Raw genomic sequence first — 23,978 nt, 5'->3', positions numbered from 1 at the left:
AGGCTCTGAAGAATATGAATCCAAAGGGGAACGTGTTTGAGAAAAGGACCCCAATAAAAAGCCTACTGAAAAAGTTCCGGCAAGAGAAAGTCAGGGTTTGAAATAAGCAGTGATCTTAAGGATGGAGAGGAAGATACAGATATGTGAACATATGGCACCATGTGATTGACTGTGGAGGTCAGGAATAAGGGAAAAAAGACATAAGAAACATTGGGGGGAGCACAATGCCTTATCTGAGGGAATAAAGGAAACAGAACAGGATTGCAGGAAGCATGGAATAATGAATTTTGCAGGGGACATTTTGAGTTTTAGATCCGTGGGTCACATCTAGGTAGAAATGTCTGGCAGCTAGCAATATGAGTCATGTTTAAAAGAAGAATCAGGAAAGATACAACTCGCCAGTGTAGGTGGTTGATGATGCCTCAGGAGAGTTCAGTATTGCCCAAGGAAAGCCTGTGATAATGCATTTATTTTCCTAATAGAACCACCTACACTGGAAGATCCAGAACCTCCATATAACACTCCTTTCCAAGAAAGAGTGGCGAATCAACGCATTGCATTTCCATGTCCTGCAAAAGGTGTGTAGTACTCGGACATAAGGGCATTGGCATAATGTTATATTGTTCCAGAATTCTGTATTGAACCCAAAACATCATCTTTATAAAATTCCACTTGTCACTCTTTGTTGTAGCATTTGGGCATAGTAGAAACTAATCCCTCTTTCAAATAACAGCTCTTTGAATAGGTATTTTTCCTTCACAGGTATTTCATTTCTTTCAATGGAAAGACTGTCCATTCTTTCTAACTTGCCTCATCTTGTATGTTTTCCATGTAGTTCGTGCTCCTTCCTGTTACTTCTTAGTGCCTTCTATTTTGACAAGATTTCTCTTTAAAATGTGACAGCTAGGGCTATTCAAAATATTCCACATTTATCTCACTCTGTTAGAAGTGTAAATTAGGACTCTCCCCTTGTTTGTTCTGGATACTGCTCTTCTAAAAACCTCTTTTCTTGGTTTTACCTTCTACTAATAATTCTAGAGCCAGGTTGTAACTTAGCCCTCCGAGGCTTGTCCAAGCCCCTTCTCACCCTGAATTTCTTGGCTTTCTAGCCCACCAAGTTTCCTGACAGGAGATTGTCTCCCCTCAGGGGCTTATGAAAGAGGCGCTGTCATCTTTGCCCTTACTCTGGATGCCCAGTAGGTGGTTAAGAACAGCGTCTCTGTCACGTATGCATTCATCTGCAGTGATTCACTTCTGGCCAAGTCCAAGCAATATTCTTTCCACAACTCCTGGCGGCCGCCGTGCGGCTGGTACCATTAGTGCTCCCACATATGCCTCCTGGCAGTTGTTCCTGGAGGCAGCAGCAGTTGAAGGACTCATGGCTGTTTCTGTTTCTGTAGCAAGATTTTACATCTCTCAGTAGTAGTTCTCAGCAATGATTATTTTCTACTAGCATTAAAAGATAGCTTTAACAGACTTTTCAGATATTGAAAGAATTATCAGTAACTATTCCCAGAGCCAGTGAGGGAGAGAGGCAAGGCCTGGAGAGGAAATCTTTAGAAAGATTTAAGTTCAGGTAAGTACTGTGGGCACTCTTCTCCACTGGACCCTGGCCAGAGGCACTGTTGCTCCTTGCTCTCCACCAATCCCTGACTCCCAGGCTGGCTCGGACTTCCCTTTTTAGAGCTGTTTTGACTTCCCTTTTCCACTTTGAAAAACCACCTCTTCCTAGTTCCCCATAGCTAGAGGCCTTTTCATTATCTTTTGCAATGAGTTTCATCTTGTCCGTGGTTGTTCTACCATTTATAAATGAAAGATAATGCAACTTTTTTCTTTTGCTTGTTCATGTACTTTTTCATTTATTAACTTAAATATTAATTGAGAAGTCTGATCGAAATCCATAGTGGAATGAGTGAGATGTGAAGAAATGAGGAAATGATGATACTCCTTTTTTCTTTGACAACATGGACAGCTGCAGTCCATCAGTTTTACTTTCTCTTCTTCTTCAATGAACATTTTACTTTCAGCACAATGAAATAAGCCAATCATTTTTTTTTATATTTTCTCATAAATATAACTTACATAGTCACTTTTATAAGTCCTTAACTCAATTTGAGTTTAGCCTTAATGACATGTTCTATATATTCCTGCCATTCTTTTGTACTTGTCTTTGATTATATGACCATCCTTTAATTTTATTATCCTTTAATATGAGATTATTAACAGTCTTATGCAATCATATTAATTTTATTTAATGTGCTTTCTTTCTATCTTTAGAGGGATTAAGTAAAATTTAAAAGTACTTAGAATAGTGCCTGACCCATTGTTTGCTAAATAAATACATTTTTAGTACAAAGTTAATGTTTGTCTATTTCCAGTATGTCCTTTTGGCTCTATTATGGACTTTAAGATGTTTTTATCTCTTTTACTCATGAGGACATCACTTCCATTCACTCTGTTGGGCATAAGTAAATCCAGGAAATCAGTTCTGCTCACTGCTTTCTCAACTTTCTTTTCAGTATAACAAGTCAAGAGTTATTCTATTATCCTATGTTTAACAGCATGAGATCTCCAGAAGATGTGTGGATACTAGAAGTTCCTCATTTACTATATCAGGCCTATTTAAAATGTGAATTATAAAGCATCATTTCTGTACATCATTTATGTACTCTGATTGGGCAATCTTTATATTGTATTCCTGTGATAGTATCTTGTTTTTGCTCTTCCTTTATTTTCACCCAAAAACTCTCCCCATATCTAGTCCATTTGATTAATATAGATTTTTTTCCCGCTAATTATGAACTCACTCAAGAAAATGCTTTGCTTTGCTTACCATCATCTGAATGTTTTGATAAAAACAACTTTGATCAAACTCTACGCTAGAGACTATAGTTCTCTTAAGACTGATTTGAAATCAGAGGCGTTAAATACCATAATATCTTCAAAATTCCATGCCATGAGAAATATCTTGAAAGTAGCATAGTATCTTAGGGTACAAATTGTAGTCATACTAAAAATTTTATTTCTCCTCAATATATTTGATATTTAATAATGATTTCTAATTTTGTTGTAAAATATCACAAGGCTTTAATTTCATATTTAGGTACACCGAAACCGACCATCAAATGGTTATGGAATGGTAGAGAGCTGACAGGCAGAGAGCCTGGAATTTCTATCTTAGAAGATGGCACACTGTTGGTTATTGCTTCTGTTACACCATATGACAATGGGGAGTACATCTGTGTAGCAGTCAATGAAGCTGGAACCACAGAAAGAAAATATAACCTCAAAGTCCATGGTAAATATAGATAAAAATGCTAAAATCATATAATTGAACAGGTGACATTTTAAGATACTTATATATGTAAGTTATTCTCTCAATATTGTATTATTTAATATTAACGTGAATAGAAATGTTATCAAACAGAAAACTGGTGATCTGATTGCATTTATTGATTGAATGATTTGATTTAAAATTTTGTGTAATTCTTTTTTTTTCTGTGTGTAAGGAGGATCAGCCCTGAGCTAACATCTGCCAATCCTCCTCTTTTTGCTGAGGAAGACTGGCCCTGGGCTAACATACATGCCCATCTTCCTTCACTTTATATGGGACGCCTGCCACAGCATGGCCTGACAAGCGGTGCATCGGTGCACGCCCGGGATCCGAACCGGTGAACGCTGGGCTGCCACAGCGGAGTGCGTGCACCCAACCACTTGTGCCACCGGGCTGGCACCTTGTGTAATTCTTGACTGTGACTTTACATCATTTAAAATTCAAATAGTGGAAAAAGATGCACAGTCAGAACTCTCATGACCCAGAGCTGAACCGTCTACTTATCCTCCCTAGGGGCAAAGAAAGTTATTAGCTTTGTATATATATATATATATATGTGTGTGTGTGTGTGTGTGTGTGTGTGTGTGTATCTTCCCAGAGATATTTTATGCATATACAAGGAAATATGAATATATATTTTATCCTCTTTTCATGTATAAAAAGGTACACGTATAGTAGAACATTATATCTGTCACTCTGTACCTTGTCTGTTTCACTAAAAAAATCTGTCTTGGGGATTATTAAATATTCCTAACTCTTATTTATACCTGGATAGCATCACACTGTACATGGCTATGCCATGATTTACCTAACCTTCCTCTATTAATGATGAACATCTAGGTTGTTACTAGTTGTTTGCTAGGATAAGTAACACTTCAATGAACATCTTGTACATTTGTCATTTTGTATGAACCAAAGAGTATGTATATTTTAAAATTTGATGGATATTGGCTTCCATAGACACTGGGCAGTATTCACTCCTATCAGCAAAATAGTGAGTCCCACATGATTTAATTCAGACCCTAGCAGTTTGTATTTTGAGTGCTATGTGAAATAAATAGATTCTGAAATTTATCCGAAATTTTATCCTCAACTTAAAACTCTGAAATAATAATTAAAGTAAAAACTTAATAAGAGTTACTTATGAATATATTGGTTGAGACTTTTCATTTTATATTAAGGCATGTGCTTAATTATGACCAGCCTTTCTAGCTATCAGATATCTCAGAATTTGCTTTCTAAAGGCCTGTGTAAAGAAACTTTATAAATAATATTTGTTATAAAATTATGTAGCCGTGACTCCTCTCTTTTTATAGTTCCTCCAGTAATTAAAGATAAAGAACAAGTAACCAACGTGTCTGTCTTGGTCAATCAGCTGACCAGTCTCTCCTGTGAAGTGGAGGGTACTCCATCTCCCATCATTATGTGGTACAAAGATGATGTCCAGGTAAAGGGAGACCTCCAAATATGCATAATTCCTTGCCTGTGCCTCTGAAATAAATTACTCAGATGTGACTTTCTTATTAATAATAATATTAAAATTTTACTTCGATTTTTAATTATGCATTTTTATTGGGATTGGATATAACACTGACCACTTTGGCTCTTAAAGGTGACCGAAAGCAACACTGTTCAGATTGTGAACGATGGGAAGATATTAAAGCTCTTCAGAGCCACCCCAGAGGATGTGGGAAGATATTCCTGCAAAGCAATTAATATTGCAGGCACTTCTCAGAAGTATTTTCACATGGATGTGCTAGGTAAGGAAAACTTTCTTTTAAAAAAACTACAATTCAGATGCATTTCTTGTATAGGATAGAGCTGACTGTATGAAAGGGTAAAGAAATAAAAAAATAAATTGATAGGAGAAATATTATTTGTTTCACTCTGTCATTATTTTTGTTTTTAATATTGGTTAACCAGAACCATATGGTATAGAAAGTTTAAAGGTATTTATTATTTATCATACAAAGATGTCTGTGGATATTTGGTACCATCTTGTACATAAAATAGTAAATTACTGCTTGTGTCAGTTTCTCCAGTTAGGCAGGCAGGAAATTCTCTGGGAAGTAATTAGACAGGATGATGCAAAGTAAAGCTCATTCACGGTGTTGACATCTCCTGAAGCTGCTAGGCTGTACTCGAATTGGGGAAGGTAGTAAATCCACCTTCCCCTGCATTCTGATTAATTCTTGTAACTAAATCACCTCAGTCCTGATTCTAATTAAGGGGGGAGAATTCTGAGAGCGAGTGACAGCTATAATAAATTGGTTTATAAAACATTTTAAATTTTTTAATGGTAATCATAAATTTAAAATTTTATAATTTCACTTTGTGAAATTATATTTGCCAATTAAATTTTACTTTTTGTGATAAAATGACTTCCTCCCTTTTTAATATTTTGCTCATCAAAATTGACATGTGATTTGTAAGTCTGGGGTGGAAATGAGGTCTAGGCATGAAGCAGCATTAAAATTACCATTCTTAAATTGCTATAACATGAAAATAATCCCTCTCATTAGTCTTCTCAAAGCCTGAAGTACTTTGCATTTCCTCTACCAAAATTACCATTATTATATTTAAGTATAGGATATAAAAACTAAGTAATCTTCTCTATCATTAGTCTCATTGGCGTTATTTCTCTTAGCATCGTTTACTTTGAATTCTATCTGTGTACTGCTGACTGCCAAATTTTTATCTCCAGCTCAGACTTGTAGTATGAGCTCTAGGGATATATATCTAGTCTTCTCCACAGTATCTTGACTTGAGAAAGGTCTCAATGAACGCCTGTTCTGGTCAACTTCAGTGATCCCCGTCATGGTGACTAGCACTTCCATCTACCCACTTGCTTCCGCTAGAACTTGGCACTCATTCTTCCTGCCTCCCTTCCCCGGCTTCTTAAATCTATCCGTATCCGGTTAAGTCTACTTCCTATTCCCATGTTAAATTATCTACTTCTTTCCATTTCCACTGTGAAACTATCATTGTTTATAAGCTGAATTAATGTAATAGCCTCCTTAACTGCTCCCCTTAATCCATTTTTTGCCGCTTCAATCCGCTCTTCGTTCAGCAGCCAGTGTGGTCTTAAAGCACAAATTTGGTCACACCTCTTCCCTACTGAAACCCTTTAGTAGCTGATCATTGCTCTGAAGATGAAGACTAAGCACCTTAATGTAATGTGAAGGGAGTTGGAATTGAAGGTCAGGGAAGTGTACAAGAACTTTTCAATATGCTTGATAATTCTGAGAATAAAAACGAGCATAGTATTTTTCATATTATGTCTCATATCCAGTTTTAGCAAAGGAGTCCCTGAAAAGAAACAAGGGTAATATATTTCAAACAGTGCTATGATGTAATATGTAGAATTTGAACATTATAAGATTGATATTGATTATGTCTTTCATTATCTGAAATGTATAGCAGTAGCAAATTGCATTATATGAGCGTCACTCCTCACTTATATTCTAAACTCCTTTTGCACGTGGGTTTAATACTCCAAATGAGTTCTATACTACCTCCATAATTCTTCCAGGTAATTGTCCTGCTAGCAAATCTCTCATGTATGTGTTCCTGTATTTAAATTTAACATTTGAGTCCACAGATGTGATATGAGAAGGGATTATTGTATGGTATTTTATTTGTAATATTAAGATCTTGTTGAAATACTTGGAAATCATTATCTGCTCTCTGTCCCTCGATTCTTTTTGCCAAGTCATAGATTTTCATGATAAAATGTCTTTGTTCAAGTTCCGCCCACCATAATAGGTGCCAACTCCCCAAATGAAGTCTCAGTTGTCCTCAACCACGACACCACCCTTGAATGCCAGGTCAAAGGCACTCCCTTCCCCGTTATTCACTGGTTCAAAGATGGCAAGTGAGTACCTTTTCTGTATCTGTTGTCAGGGTCCAATTGATAGGAAATAGATGTGTAAATGCATGTGGATTTTCTCCCTCTTAATTAATTTACCGTATGAAGTATTATTAAATGAACATGAAGGAAAAACATTATTGCTCAATAAATGGTCTTAAAGTCTTGTAATACCTTTCATTCTTATGAATTACAAGTCTCGTTATAAATGCTGGGAATTTATTTTAGAAACATAGAGGAACTCAGATTTATTATACACTAGATATTCTGTTCCCAGGCTAAGAATGAAAAATGAAAAATGCAAGATCCAAATGCAGAGATAATTTTGCGCTTACATGGAATTGTTTGCATTATTAAAAAAGAAAATTTGTTTATGACAGCAAGATGAACACTTAAGGTAGTTCTGTATATGGGCAAAAAGGAACAACCACAGAAAAGCAATTAGATATTTCCCAGACTTCAGGTTCAAGGGCTGCTGAGGTTTGCCCACACCGGTATGGCTGCAGTGATTTGTATTGCTTGTGAGAGCTTATTTCTCACAGCATGGTCACAGTTCATGTATTATTATAGTTTCTGAGAACAAGTGTTGTGTTCTAAGTAGCAAAGAGTAAAGATTTGCAGTGGCCTAGGTAACAAAGAGTAAATATTTGCAGTGTATGAAATAAAGGATTGTATGCAAACTTTTTGCAAATCAGTAAGAAAGAGAAACAACATAGGAAAATGTATGGAGGGTGTGAACAGGCAATTAAAAAATATATAATTAAGCAATAAATGTAATAAAAGGTGCTCACCCTCAATAATTTGGAGAATGGAAACAAAAATAATATAATTTTGTTTTTCACAGGTCAGATTGGCAAAAAATAAGTAAAGGTTTGAGTAATATCAAGTGTTGGGTAGAGTGTGGGAACTAAGGATCTAGTACTTTGCTGGGAAGAAGGTAAATTAGTATTCTGAAAGGCAATTCATTGATATCTATTAAAATTTGATTGTTCATATGCTGCAATGTAGCAATTACATTTTCAGTATCTTGGAAAGGGAAGCAGTCATGCATGTCTACAGGAAGGCTTGTACAATAATATTCCCTGCAACGCTGGGATGGCAGAAAAGTGAAAAGAACCTAAGGCCCGATGTTAGGAGAATGGGTGGATAAGTTATGATTAGTCATATTATGAAACACTGTGCAGTGGTTAAAAAGAGTAAGATCAAGCTATATGTGCCAAAAATACCTCCCTAGCTATTGTCGAGTGAAAAGTAGAGCAATAACACAATGCCATTTATGTATAAAACCTTTAGATTCCTTTGGAAATACATTTATGGGTGAAAATGTTTAGAGAAACGTGAGGAAGAATACTAACCACACTGATACTGGTGAGAAATCTAGAGAGAAGACTCACATTAGGGATAATATGCCAAGGAGACCTCTTCTTATTATTGCTTGCTCTTTTGCTTGTTTAAATTTTTATGTACCTTGTTTAATTAACAAGCAATGAAAGTTTTAAAGTTACTTAAATTTGAGTAACAGTGTCAAGTATTCACTTCCTTCAAACAGTTAAAATGCATTAAACTAGGTACTTTATCCTCTTAGCTTTTGAGAATTTTATACAGAGTATCATACCAAGTAATAGTAAAGGATGCTACCATGGAAAATTAAATGTGTTTCCATTTACACTTGTAACCTGACTAGTGGTTTATTAATATAGCAGTGCATCTAATTATTTATGATGTGCCTCAGTCACTGCAACTTTTTAAAAACTAGCTATGGGTCTTTCTGAAAGAAGATCAATGGATTTTAAAGGTATGACTCTTAGGGTATCATAGACTTTCATAATCATGATGTTTCAAGTATTAAATGAAGCTGCTGCCGATTACATAAAGTGAGCATTTTACAGTAGTCAGTAAATGACTCCTGATAGTAGAAAAAGTCTTCCTAGACAACTATATATATGATCTGCTTTTGACATAAATATCTTTCGGTATTTGTGATTATAAAAGCATTCATATTTATTACAGTGTCTCCTTTAAGAAAAGTTGGCACGATCATTGCCTTTAGTAAGTAATAACCATTCATTCTATTGTAAATACTTTTCCGGATATTATAATGATATTGGCTTAAAAATAATATTGCTTGGCCTGAAACTCCTGTACTCTTAGTTTTTCTTTTCTAAATGATATAGAAATTTTGGCTATGCAAAGCAAAAAAAAAAAAGGAAGAAAGAAGAAGAAAAGATGAATGAATGAAACAAATCATGACACTACTGGGTTTCTGTTAATATTATTCAACAACTTAAGTGTGGAATGAAGAAACTTTTCATCTCCAAGTGATAATTATCTAATTTTCACTGGTAAAGGGATTTAATAATTCCCTTCTTCTGAATAGGAGTACTAATCACATCATTATGTATTTTTTTTGGATTCACACTAAAAAATTCAACTTCGATTCATATTTTTGACCTTATATGACCTAACAATTTTTGCTGTGATTAATAAGAGAGGAAACATAGGAAAATAAAAATGGACCCATGGAATAAAATTTTATATTTTCTAGGCCTTTATTTTTGGGTGATCCTAATATTGAACTTCTAGACAGAGGACAAGTTTTACGTTTAAAGAATGCACGAAGAAGTGACAAGGGGCGCTACCAGTGTACTGTGTCTAATGCAGCTGGCAAACAAGCCAAGGATATAAAACTGACTCTCTACAGTAAGTGTGATTTTATTATGCTTTTTATTGTTATCAATTCTCATTATAAATTGAAAAGCAGGGTTTACTTTAATGTTAACTGGTCTTTTATTCAATACTGAATAATTTGGAATACTACTTACTTGAGAAGAAAGAGCCTGTCTTCCTGTGTTTTACATTAGAACGTTCCATCCAATTTTAATGCATTTTGTCATTAAGTATGGATTTCTTTAAGTGGTCTAGTGGTTTTTCACATGATCTCACTCAAGAGGTCCAGTATTTCCTAAATGGTTAGTATATACATAAATCAAATGTCTATATCCTTAAAGGGGTTAAAAAAAGTCACTAAAAAAGAGTAGAGATGCATGAAATAGAATGAAATCGATGATATGCGAACAACTCAGTTGTTTTTTTTTTTTCCATTCCATCTTGGCCTTTATCCTGACCACATGGTAATATTTTAAATGCCTTATGTTTGTGCTGCTGTTTTCTCCCAGCTGAGTCCCAGCCAGAGATATGTGGCCTTCATTTCACTAAAATTCTCAGTATCCCCTAAGGAAACTGACTGCCAAAGCCATTTTATTTTTTACTCATGGAGCCATAGGAAGGTACATGAATGTTATGTTGCAGGCACAAGGAATTACACAATAGAAAGGAATAGAACTCAGTAGGTCAGTAGGTCAGTCATCTTATTGTGGCTCTACTCCCTGCACATCTTCTGTCTTTCCACAGTGTATGACCCTCAGGAAAAGTTTAGATACTTAAGGAATGTCCCCTCCTTACAGGATCTTCCCAGTCTGAAGCAGTCACCCAGTCACTCTCGATTACATTGTCCTAGTTTGTTTTCTTCATAGCATGTATCACTTCTGATAGTTTATTGCTTAATTATGGGTTTATTTAATTATTTGCTATTTCTTTCCAAGGAAGCTAAACTTCATAAGAGCAGGGTCTTATTTTGCGTGTTCCCTACTTTGATGTCTGATACACATTAGCTCTCAAAAAATATCTGCCAAATGAATGAATGGCCTGGTGATATACCGTCAAGTGTGGTAGCCACCAGCCTCCATGTGGCTACTGGGCACTGGAAATGTGGCTAGTCCAAACTGAGAGGAGCTATAAGTATAAAATACACACCAGCTATTAAAGACTTAATAGAAAAATATAATGTAAGATATATAATTAATAATTTATATTGATTACATCTGAAATGATGATATTTTGGATATATTGGGCTAATAAGTAAAATATATTATTAAAACTAATTTCCTCTGTTTATTTTCATATTTTTCAATGTGGCTACTGGAAAATTTAAAATTATATATGTGGTTTGCATTATGTTTCTATTGGACAGCACTGGTCTAGTCATTAATGAGAACTTGGGTTTCTGAGAGAGGCAGACTCGAGTTCAGACCCAACTTCTGCCACTTACCAGCTTTGTGACTTTGGACAACTTGCCTAACCCATCTGAGCTTCATTTTCTAGTCTATAAAATGGGGATGATGATAGCACCTACTTAATAGTGTTGTGAGGGTCAAATGCTAAATACTTTACATGGATTACCTGGCTTATACTGAGTTCAGTAGATATTATTTGTTTATCGTTGTCTACTTTGTGATTGTATTGTCTTCCAACTTGAAATACATAGAGAATCTAGCTTGATTTCTCTATAACTTCACTAACTGCAAATCTCCCTTTTCTTAATGTTAGTGTCTTTATATAAAGTTCGAATAGCTTTCTTGAATCAAAGAAACTTTATTTAATGGAGGCTTTTAAATCGTTTCTATCTATAAATAGAAGCCTTGGAAAAAATCAGTCATGAAGAGACATGTCCTCCAAAAAAGAGGAGCATTACTAAAAGATTAGCTGTACAGGCATCCAAGTTACACAAAAGTGTTATTGCTACCGTTGGCCTCCTACCAGAACCAGACATTTAAACAATAGGTGCAATATTTCCCCTAAGCCATTGAATAGTCTTCTCTACATTATTGTATGGTTTCCAGGGTCTGTGGTGAATACATTTTGGTGATTCAGTCAGACTCCTATTTCCATAGGACTTGGATTCTTTCATTTCAGATCCTTTCTTGTTCAGAAGTGATGTGTGCTATGAAGAGGGCATCTGTATGATGCCCTCAGGCACCCAGAGGAGTGGACTCTATAATAGGCATTTGTAACCTAGGGAAGTTTTGAGTATTATAATTCAGGGAATAATGCCATTTTATCTCTAGCAAGCTCGTCTGCACCTCTGAGTGGGTAATCTTAAGCTTATTTTATTTCACTTGTAAAAATGCTTTTATTCCTAAGAATAAATGAAGCAGATGCCATACTTGGGCTAACTGTGAGGAATATTTATGTGAGGAATATTCAGATTGAGAATGTGTTTCACACTACGGTTGATTCGTTCATTTTCCTTATTTACATACTAACATGAGGAGGAAGCAGGTGGGTAGATGCACTTGAAAGGCAGAAATGCACATTGTGCCTAAATAAGCAAAGAAATGGAGACAAAATAAGAGTGAAAAATAAAAGACATGGAGAGAGAAGAAAAGAATGTGAAGAAGCAAAGAAATAGAAGTGCCTTTAATATCCTATGGGGACATTGTGCAAACTCATAGCTAGTAGTTTTGAGGCAAAGATTTTTAACCTGAGGTCCATGGATGAGTTTCAGAGGTCTGAGAGCTTCCTCAAATTGTATAAAAGTCTTTGAGTGTATATACATGGTGAATATTAATGTGTAGTGTGTTCATAACCTTTATCTGTAACATCCTTCCTCAAACAGAAGTCCAGGTCTCAGAAAAGTATATATGAATTGAATTTAAATGGGAAGTGACAGTTATTTATTTGGCAGATTTAAGCAATAGATGGTATGTTGTTCTGCTGTCAATTAGAAATGTTCTTGGAGTAATTTTTCTCAATTTGATAAACATACGCTTTTTAAATAGATCCTTTTTAGTACAATGATATTTCTTTGTAAAACATGCACGAAGAATGTTTGAATCTATGTTCTTGGCTTCATTACTGTATCATCCAACTAACTGAGCTAGCCAGCTGAATTAGGTAATTTGAGCCAAATTTTGATATACATTTACAGATTAACATATGACATAGATAGTCTCAAATCAAAATTTAAAGTCTGAATAAAATGCTCTTTCTTAAGATTTCAAAATGGTGGCTTGAATTTGTATTAATTAATTATCTATAGCAGGACTTGACAAACCTTTTTTATAAAGCGCAAGATAGTAAATATTTTAGGCTTTGCAGATCATGAGACAAAATCAAGGATATTATGTAGGTACTTATATAACAAGATAGAAATAAATTTCTACCAATTGTTTACTGATGAAATTCTATTTTGTTGGTAATTTTAAAAATTGTAAAATATTTTGTAATACAGATATGCTAATGAGAATAATAGAATTCTTTTGGGGGAATGACATTTTATTTAATTGGAGTTTGAAGTTAGTGATCCCCATCACCAAAATTGATTACAAATGTTCATCTGTTAATGCTGCTCTGTAATGAGGTTTTATGTATTTCATCTTTGAAAATGTCTTCTCACGCAGTTAGGTACTGTCAAATGCTGATATCAGGTCACAAATATGTGATTTTAATTGACCATATTCATTGCTTGGAAGACATTTACAGAATTCTATTATAGTCTCCTGATATTTGACTCTTAGTATGCCATTGTACTGATGATTAATCAATTCCAATTGAAGGTTAGATGGAAAGTCCTCATTTTCAGAGATAAATGGACTTTGAATGTGGAAATTTCCTTTACATTTGCATCAAGGTCTGACAAACAATGCTGACACTGAAATTTGAACTCAGAAAATATATTCACTGTAAATTTGTAGGGAAATTGAGATCTCAATTTTGTTTGAAAGCATGGGAAATATATAAAGCAGCTTGACATTACTTGTGATCAAACAACAGAATGACTACCACAGTATAAGTTTTGCATTTAAGTTCTGTTTTTGCCTGGTAATTTTAGGTTGAATTCATTAAGAAACATTATCAAGTTTATAGCAAAATTAATTTCCAAAATTGTTCAGTATTCAAAAATAGTGTTTGAGGACAATTCTTCTCATTCAGAAACAAATCATTCTCAGTCTTGAGCCAAAAAATTAAAATCTAACTTTACCACCATTAAGGCATTGAACTGCTATGTGGTATGAGAAGTCATTGTATTCAGCTTCTACTTCTGACAAAAATTCATGGAGCTGATGATGTTTAAGTCCATAAGAGCAAATAAAATACACCGTGAACACTACTGGTTCAATAACACATGAATATGTTACACAAAGTGCTTGCTGATGAATAATGCAAGGAAGAAAGATAGACTTTTAAAACCTTACATTTTAATAAGCTTTGTAAATTTGTCTAAGCCTTTTTCTGCCCTACATATATTTTTACCACCATCAATTGTAACACATCTTAGCAGATTCCACTTCAGGTTGTAATGAGTTAGTATTTTTTTCAACTTCTTTGAAGATATTTTTGTCTGTAGTTATTCCACACAGACTATTCTTACAGGCTAATTCTTCAGTTTCATCAAACTTGGCATTGACTCCTCAAATCAACAAAAAACAACTAAACAATATCAGCAACATCTGTCAATTTGTCAAGAGCCAAGAACACTAAAAGTTCCCGTTTTAAAAATTGACTATTGATGTTGCTCCCAGTGTTCTCAACTCTTCAAGCAATTATTCTCATGGAAAGGCTAATAATCTTAAACAAATTGACTTCTCTGGACACATTTCTTTGGCTGCTGCAATCATCCCTGATTTAATTAAATCACTGTTGGTGAATGGCTTTCCTTGCTTGACTAACAAATGAGCCACTCTGAAACTTTGATTATAGCCGCATTTCGACATTTTATCTTTGTGAAGAAATTCTGCTATGATGAGACATTCCATTTTACATTTTCTGTCTTTTTTTGAATTGGAAATATTGTGATGAGTACGTAGTCTGGTAGTGTTAGTGTGTACTGTATTCTTTCAGAACAGCTATAGTATTATTACAAAATAAACACAATGCTTTGCCATTTAATTTGATAAAATAATCTACACTGTGTTATGACTTAAAAATATGAAATTTTAAAGTCCACTTTTCCTGTTTTGACATGGAGTATGCACTGGTAATAAAAATAAAATAAAATATCATGATATGGTGATATGTGTGGCACTTGAAATGCTGTCGAGTTATAATTGTGTCACTTGAATTTATGGTGAGCTGAGCAGCAGTGAAAAGCAATGAGAACACCACATTTGGTATTTGTTGCAACTACTTAACTCTTAACCATTATAGAGCGAAAGTAGCCATAGACAATATGTAAACAAAGGAGTGTAACTGTATTCCAATAAAACTTTATTTATGAACACTGAAGTTTGAATTTCATATAATTTTTACATGTCACAAAATATTATTTTGATTTTTTTTCCCCCAAACTTTTAAAAATGTAAAAACTATTCTTGGCTCAGCATCTCCATGCCTGGCCTGTGGACCACAGTTGGCATCTCTGATCTATACAGTAAACAACCTTATAGGAAAATTATTCCACCATCAAATTCACCTCAAAGTATGGTAGATCTTACCTTAAATTATGTGTGAGAAAAATGTGTATATGAATGTTTGTCACTGTGAACTAGTTCTAAGAATGATTATCAGAAAATATTAAGGTACTCTACTCAGTACCCAGATCTTATTTTCTAATATCCTTCTCCAATGAAATGAACCAGGGCTTCATGGAGAAATGATATTTCTAGGGCTGGGTTAGGGAATATGCAAGATGAGCCTTGAGCATGTAGTAGGGCTAGAAAGTAAGAAAGTGCTAAAATAATAAAATGACATGAGTATGTTCAAGGGACCTAGGAACCAACTGAAATAGCTCTCAACAGCCAAAACTGGAACAATTTGAACAACAAAATAAATAGTATGGTATTAGATTATAACCCAAAGTATAAAATAAGTTTTCATGAGTCCATATTGATAAAAATAAGTGATTGAACAAATAAATAAATTGGGGAGGAGAGACAAATTCTTCATATAGAAGAATTCCAAATAAATTATGTAGGTATTCCCCTCTCCTAGAAATAGGATGTGACTCCCCACCCCATAGGTATGGGTTGGGAAAGGTGATTCCTTTCAAAAGAAAGGGGGAAAAGAGCAATTCTACAATGGAGAAACCTAGTGAAAACTACCTCGACCAGATTATCTAGGTTAACATCATCAGTGAGTCAGGTGGATAGTTATGTGCCCTTGATATGCTGTGATGAGAATGGCACTTTACTTCTATGATCTTCCTCCTAAAACCCATAACCCTAGTCCAACCATAGGAAAAACATTCTAAAAAATATCTATTCTAAAATAAAAGTTTAATAAAGTAATGTTGAGACACTCAAATTCAGGCACGTGCCATTTGATTTCTTTTAAATTGTTTGTGGTTATAGCAGAATCTGGGAATGACTGTGTTCAGAATATGTAGCAGGGATCGAGCCACTTGAGTTGTTTTCCAAAAGCAGAGTCCTCATGTGATGTGAGAGGCCAGGCATGTGGTTACTGAATTGTGGAAGGTACACATGTAGCCAATTAGATGAGTAAACTTGAGTGAATGAACTCTTGACAGTTCCATAAAAAAACAAAAACAAAACACAAAAAATGTTAAGAAGCAAAAGTTCAAGACTCCACAGCTATTACCGGTAGCTGGTTCTGAAAGCACTTAGACCTTTAGTATTTCTTGGGGAGAGGGCATGCAGTTGTTCCACGCCTGACATTTTTGCTTCTTGGCCTGATTTAAAACTTATTTTATCTACTTTAAGTGAGGTCTTGTTTTGTTTTACCTTGTTTGTTAAACATAACTTTCTTAGTTACTGTAGTATGATCTATTGGACTTAAATGAACCCCTGAAACTAAAGCTGTGACTTTCTACTTTTACTGAAATCTGAAACCCAAAAGGAGGGTGATAAAGATTGACAAGACAGGCAATTAATTATCAGTAGATAAATCACAGACTCCTTCATTGTCTTTAATTCATATTTACTTTAAATGCATTATTTAAACATCTATAGCTTTAAGATTTTGATGCAGATGCTAAAGCTTAGAAGACTTGTTTCTGTTCTGAAATCCTTTGTAGTTCCACCTAGTATTAAAGGAGGGAATGTCACCACAGAAATATCAGCATTGATCAACAGCATAATTAAATTGGAATGTGAAACACGGGGACTTCCAATGCCTGCTATTACTTGGTATAAGGACGGCCAGCCAGTCATATCCAGCGCACAAGCACTTTATATTGATAAAGGACAATTTCTTCATATCCCTCGAGCCCAGGTCTCTGATTCAGCAACATATACGTGTCATGTAACCAATGTTGCTGGAACTGCTGAAAAATCATTCCATGTGGACATCTATGGTAAGGAAAAAATATGTGCTTTAATCATGCACCTTTCTGTCTATGCTTTCTAATATTCCAATGGCCAATTTGTTTACTAATGAAGTCCTGGTGGGTTTGGTCATTTTCAATATGCACAGGTAGGAATTGGAAGAATTTGTCCCTTGATTTGGAAAAATATTTTAAAAAGCTACAGCTGGCAAGAAGTCCATTCATTTAGCCAACAATTTGCCCATGGCACTTGGGACATCTAGAACATTTGGTTTTTATGGAGAAGGTCAAGTAGTTGTTAGGACTAAGATCCTTCTTTACTTTTTGCCCTTTATAAGCCAGACACAGTACAGAGTATCACACCATATTCAGAATAGTTGTTGATCAGCTGAACCAAGAAATTCTTTTCTCAGCAGCTTAGAGGGAGACAGCCAGGTAGGTAGTTTCTGTGGTCAAACTATGTGAAAAAAAAAAATCCCTTTATTCCATTAGGATTTCAAAGAATTGCCTGCAACATTATTTTTTTCTACCTAGTTCCTCCAATGATTGAAGGTGACTTGGCTGTACCTCTGAATAAGCAAGTGGTTATTGCTCATTCACTAACACTAGAGTGTAAAGCTGCCGGCAACCCTCCTCCGGTTCTCACCTGGTTAAAAGACGGTGTCCCTGTGAAAGCCAGTGACAACATCCGCATAGAAGCTGGTGGGAAGAAACTAGAAATCATGAGTGCCCTGGAAGTCGACCGGGGACAGTATGTATGTGTGGCTACCAGTGTGGCAGGAGAAAAGGAAATCAAGTATGAAGTTGACGTCTTAGGTAAATAAGGATGCCACCACCTGGGTTCTCAGATTCATAGCAAAACCTTTATTCCATCATTTATTCATAGAAAAGTTTATTAAACGCTTTTTTGTTCATGGAACAATAAAACAATCTTAAAGAAGGTTTAGCATCTGTTTAAGTCTGGACTGTACATTACTGCATGGTGGGGATTTATCACCAGAGTCCAAACATCTAAAAACCCACATAAATTTTCCACTGATTTTGAGAGGTATGCTTTGTATTTGTAAGTGCATGGATGCATTTTATATTTGTAACAGTATCTGATTGCAGTGAATGATAACATGGTCTTCTGTCATGAGCACTGTGCTAGACCACAGGAAGCTTAGTCTCTCGGCCTTGGGAAGTCATCTTGCAACCTTGAGTCTCTATTTCTTTATAAATTGAAGACTTTTGAATAGAGGCCATATTCTTGAGGTTCCCTTCTCTTATTCTTATGTAAATAAGCAACAGAAAATGTGAATAAACTTAATATTCAGATGGCATTATCAGCACCGTAGTGCTAGATTAATTGAGAAAAATCCACAATGTGTCAAAGGTACATTCAGTGATCCTGGCAAGTGTGTGTTGTAAAATGTATTTTAGATTTCAGATCCTCTTCCTGTACCAAATTATTATAATACTTATCAACCTTCTAAACTGCAACCTAGGATTGCTTAAAGTGATAGTGTATTTTTTCTGGTATACATTTCTTTGTATGTTACATCTCTGTTGTTTTCTAGTACCACCAGCTGTAGAAGGAGGAGCTGAAACATCTTACTTCATTGTGATGGTTAATAACTTACTGGAGCTAGATTGTCAAGTAACAGGCTCTCCCCCGCCAACTATCATGTAAGGGTTTTGACATGTCTTCTAATTACCTATCACTTTTTTGAGTGTTTTAGAGCTGTCTTAAAAGAGGTTCTGTGTCATTAAAAAGTGGTCGTATAAAATTATATTCTTTATATTGCTCTTTTAAAAGACATACTCTATATATAAGGTGACTTTTACTTGATATGCACAGGGACCCTAAATCTGCTCAGTTAGAGGAATTCCATTTATGCTCTGAGAAATTACATTTTCAGTTCATAGAGACAGACTGTTGAGCAGTATCTGTCAGATCTTCCTGAGGCACTGAAATGTTTAATGGAGGACTAAATAAAAAGAAATGCACCAGACATGTTAGGGAAATAGAGGAAGTTAACATGCTTATATGTTTACCAGTTCTTTTTTCTCATTCCTTCTTTCACAAAGCATTTGTCAAATACTCGTCTTTCATTTCCAAGGTGCTTTAGGGTATGCAAAGGAACAGCTAGTCAACTAAGGGAATAAAATATGTTCAGATATGATTATAAAACTAAATGAAAAGTAATCACGTAAGAAATGAAAAAATATAATTCTATATGATTTCAGGGTTTTATTTTACAGGTGTGTTAGGGTTGTATTCATTTTGCTGGTTAACATTATTTAAACATTTCAAGTAAATAATATTTAGGGGCATTTGCCTCTTTCTGTAGCCTAACATTACTAGAAGAATGAAGAACTCAACACCTAGTTACTGGGTTCCAATAATATGCCAACTTCTGTGTGAGGCCAGGTTTCTTTTTTCCTTTTCCCCATTGCAGTTTATTTTATAGAGTGAGCAAATAGGAAATTAGGCAAATACACAATTGAGAATTTATATACCTATGTATGTATATAAAAATCTAATATATAAATAAATGTAGTTTCTCTGATACATATATATATATATATATATATATATATATATATATATATATATATATATATATCTCCTAGGAACTTAGGTATTTAGAATATATCTCCGGATTTCTTGTTGCCTTGTTTCTATAGGTGGATGAAGGATGGCCAGCTAATTGATGAAAGGGATGGATTCAAGATTTTACTAAGTGGACACAAACTGGTTATTGCCCAGGCTCAAGTGTCAGATACAGGCCTTTATCAGTGCGTGGCAACAAACACTGCTGGAGATGACAAGAAGGAATTTGAAGTGACGGTTCATGGTATGCTGAAGGAGGGACGAGAGCATTACATTTAGAATTAATTCATGCATTGTTTCATTATCTAATTCCGATTGTAGCTCAGTAATCTGGATCAATCTTGAGTTGTGGAAAGTCATATAAAGGATGGAAATTTCAGTTAAATAATGGCAGATTGTAAGGCACTTTACTAACACAGAAACTTAACCAAGAGATACCATGTGAATGAATATAGACAGAATTTAAATGTTAGGAAGTGTATTCTGCATAGAATGCCAGGGTCTGAGGAATGGGATGAAATAAGATAGAAAAGGCAGGCAGCAAATTACAAGTAAAGGGGTTGTGTCAGCATTCAAGGTTTTAACCAAAACAGGAGGGAGTATGAATAAAGTTGTTTCCAGAAACGGAGGCTGAGGATGTTATGCAGGATGCAGGGCACATAAGTGCATTCACAGAACTGGCACAGTAGGATTAGAACCTTTCATCTAACGACAGAAGCAACCCTCTGCCAGGATATTATGCATCTCACTTGCCAGCAGACCTCGAGAAGGGAAGGAATGGAACAAGAAACTGGAGAGCCATTTGGAAGCCCAGCAGAGGTTTCTATGAATATCAACTTCATTTTTCCCTTTTTCTGTGCCGACTGGTTTTTTTCCTGCTTTTTCAGTCCCATGACGGAATATAGATAATCCTGTTTCTCAGTCTCATTTCCAATTCCTGAGGGAGGAATTTGGCAGGCCCAGCTTAAATCAAGTTACCAGCCTGGGTTCAATCAGCCTTGGTGGGAGCAGAGTCATGTGGTATAACTATGGGTACTGGAAACCCACTCTGATTTAATGAGGTGGTTCTGGAGAAAGGGAGGGTCATTATAGATTGGGAAAGCACACCAAAAGATGTAAGCCAAACATACGTGTGGATTGCAATTGCTGTAAATACATTTTACTTATTCCTTGGAGAATTAGAGATCTGTAGTTAAGAAATAAGTAATCTCTAAAATTGCTTAAAATTAAATGCATAGGATGAAATTATTTCATTGTTTGTTAAAATAGGGATTTACTCTTATCTAAATTTTAAAGTTTCGGGTTCTTGCATACAGGTTTTTAAGTGTTTGCCCTCACTGATTATGGTTTTTGTTCCCTCCCTCCCTCCCTCTGTCTCTCCTTCCCTTCCTTCTTTCCTTCCTTCCTTCTTAAATCTAGTTCCTCCAACAATCAAATCCTCAGACCTTTCTGAGAGAGCTGTGGTGAAATACAAGCCTGTCACCTTGCAGTGCATAGCCAATGGCATTCCCAATCCATCCATCACATGGTTAAAAGATGGCCAGCCTGTGGACACTGCCCAAGGAAACCTCAAAGTAAGTGTAAATATTCGTGAGCCCAAAGTGAGAAAGCTACATAGATCTTCCTGGAGTTATCATGTTCTTCTTTCTTAATTGTAGACTTTCCTGTTGGACAGATTTTGTAGACAATTTATTAAAATAATACATATTTTCCTTAGTTTAGAATTTAACTTCATATTCGATTTGAAGAATGGAATTAATTAAAGTCATAACTTTAACAAAGATATAGATTTTAACATAGTGGTTGGTATTTGTATTGTTATTATTATTATTTTTTGTGAGGAAGATCAGCACTGAGCTAACATCCATGCCAATCCTCCCCTTTTTGCTGAGGAAGACCGGCCCTAGACTAACATCTGTGCCTATCTTCCTCCGCTTTATATGGGAGCCCGCCGCAGCATGGCCTGACAAGTGGTACGTCGGTGCGTGCCTGGGATCTGAACCCGGGCCGCCAGCAGCGGAGTGCGTGTGCTTAACTGCTATGCCACAGGGCTGGCCCCTGTATTATTTTGATTTATGCCTATTTTAACTAATGAAAATTGATGTCTCATGGATCAACAGCGTTCATCAGTACTAAGTCAGAGTATCCCCAATATGTTCACCATAGACTGAGATTAAAATAAAGTTATATCTACATAAACCTAATAGAAATGTCTTGAAAAATATATTTTAGCTAGTTTATAAGCTTCAAGAGGGCAAAGACTCAGTCTCTGTGAATAAATTCACTTCTGTATCTTTCACACTGAGTATAATCCCTGGCATATAGCTGTACCTCAGTACATATTTCTTGAACTACAGATAGATTTTAAACCTGGATTATCTAAATGAGGCATTAAAGAATCCAAATTAATAGATTTTGCTACTAGGATCAAGTTAATTGACTAATGTGGGCTTAAACTTTGCTTGTAGTAAGTTTTCAGTAATGAGGGGTATGCTGATGTCTTTTCCCAAGACAAATGGTGGATATCTGCTCATTTATTATTCCTATTCCAAATCCAGTGGAACTAATCTTATACATTTGTGCTAGTGAAAGATTCAATATGCAGCCTTCAAGCAACTGTTTACCTGGGAGATAGGCATTTTTCACATAATCATGCAAAAGTATAATTGCAAACTGTAATGAATAATTTTAAGAGAAAATCTAGAGATATAAGAACAAATACTGGGGAAAGCCTTTAAACATGAAAGTAATTTATAGAGAAAGCCTTTGAGCAGAGCTCTGAAGAAAACATAGAAGTCAAATGGGTGAATTAATGGAAGAGAACTGAGTAGAGTATTTCAGATAAGATATGCATAGGTAAACAACTTAAAGTAAAGGAGAGTGTGACGCCTCTTCAGGACCTGAAAGCAAACCGGCAGACTGAGAAACAGAGAGCAAGGGTGAGCTGGTATTGGAAGAGACCAGAGAGCAGGTAGGAGGCATTTAAGTAATATTAATGATTTTATTTTTACTTTAAAGCAATGAGAGTTCTCTGAAGGGTTTTAAGAGAGGAGTGGCATGATCAGGTTTGCATTTTAAGTAGTTACCCAGGCCCCTTTTGGAGAATGAATTGAAGGAGTCAAGAGTAGATATGTGGAAATCATTTAGCACTTATTTGCCTAGAAGAGAGAGAGGATAAAATTTGGACTCACATTTAGCCATGGAGATGAGCTATATGGATATATTTGAGAGTTATTTATTGGTTAAATCATTGGGGCTCAGTGATAAATTGCTTATGAAAGGTGAGGGAGATGGAAGTATTAAGGAAAATTCATAGGACTGTAACCTACACAAATGCATAGATAGTGATGCCATCCCCTGAGATAGGAGACTTTGGAGGAGGACAAGTTTGAAGGGAGAAAAACTGTGATTTGATTTTTAGACTTTTAGGGGTTGAGTTGACTGAAATAAACTAGTGGAGATGTCAAGTAGACCATTGCATATGTGGTCCTGGAGCTCAAAGGAGAGCTCTGGCTGGAGATATTGACACATAGATGATATTTGAAACCGTGGACACAGATGAATTAATCTAAGGGGAGAATAAAGAGTAAGAAGAAATAGGGGAGAGAACTGAGCTAGTTCAAAACTTTAAGAAACTATGGCATTTAAAGGCCATGTGCAAAAGTCCAGAAGTGACTATAAATGTATGAATGTGCTGCTTAAGGTGTTTAGTAGCTCAAGGCTGGAGAATAGGTTAGGTGGGAGTTTGCATGGGAGTGTATGGAGAGAAGATCATTGGGGTCAGAATGTGGTAAGCCTGGAAGGCTGTGCTGAGTTTGGATTTCATTCTGGGCAAAGTGGGGAGCCATGAATGAGCTTTGAAGGGGAACTGGTAAAAGGATCAAATTTACATTTTAGACAAATTATTCTGGCAATGGTATGCAAGATTGATGAACAGTTTGGGAGGTTGGAACACTGAAATATAAATTAAAAAGCTTTTATTAATCCCACAGTGCCTATGAGAGTGGAAAATAGGGAATCTGAGAAACATAGAGTGGTATAATTAATAGGAAAGTCAAAGTGGGTTCTGAAACCCGGATGACTGGGGGAATAGAGGGTGCCATGAAACAAGCCTGGAAAT

At 35.5% G+C, this 23,978-nt stretch overlaps 1 protein-coding gene across 6 annotated transcripts in view; it reads left to right on the top strand.

The window, feature by feature from the left end:
- HMCN1 (hemicentin 1) overlaps positions 1 to 23,978 on the top strand; it is a 450,903-nt gene that overhangs the window by 246,647 nt on the left and 180,278 nt on the right. For all 6 annotated transcript variants that reach the window (XM_058539863.1, XM_058539864.1, XM_058539862.1 and 3 more), the window contains 11 exons: positions 483 to 578; positions 3,104 to 3,298; positions 4,651 to 4,781; positions 4,947 to 5,094; positions 7,082 to 7,208; positions 9,748 to 9,902; positions 17,014 to 17,292; positions 17,797 to 18,078; positions 18,822 to 18,930; positions 19,933 to 20,102; positions 21,278 to 21,432. In XM_058539863.1, coding sequence (XP_058395846.1) covers positions 483 to 578; positions 3,104 to 3,298; positions 4,651 to 4,781; positions 4,947 to 5,094; positions 7,082 to 7,208; positions 9,748 to 9,902; positions 17,014 to 17,292; positions 17,797 to 18,078; positions 18,822 to 18,930; positions 19,933 to 20,102; positions 21,278 to 21,432 — 1,847 coding nt within the window. The remainder of the gene's footprint in view (positions 1 to 482; positions 579 to 3,103; positions 3,299 to 4,650; positions 4,782 to 4,946; positions 5,095 to 7,081; positions 7,209 to 9,747; positions 9,903 to 17,013; positions 17,293 to 17,796; positions 18,079 to 18,821; positions 18,931 to 19,932; positions 20,103 to 21,277; positions 21,433 to 23,978) is intronic.

The sequence above is a fragment of the Diceros bicornis genome, chromosome 4 (genome assembly GCF_020826845.1).
Source record: "Diceros bicornis minor isolate mBicDic1 chromosome 4, mDicBic1.mat.cur, whole genome shotgun sequence".
Taxonomy (NCBI): domain Eukaryota; kingdom Metazoa; phylum Chordata; class Mammalia; order Perissodactyla; family Rhinocerotidae; genus Diceros; species Diceros bicornis.
Note: the sequence above shows the minus strand (reverse complement) of the source record. Positions and strands in the feature narration are given on the sequence as shown.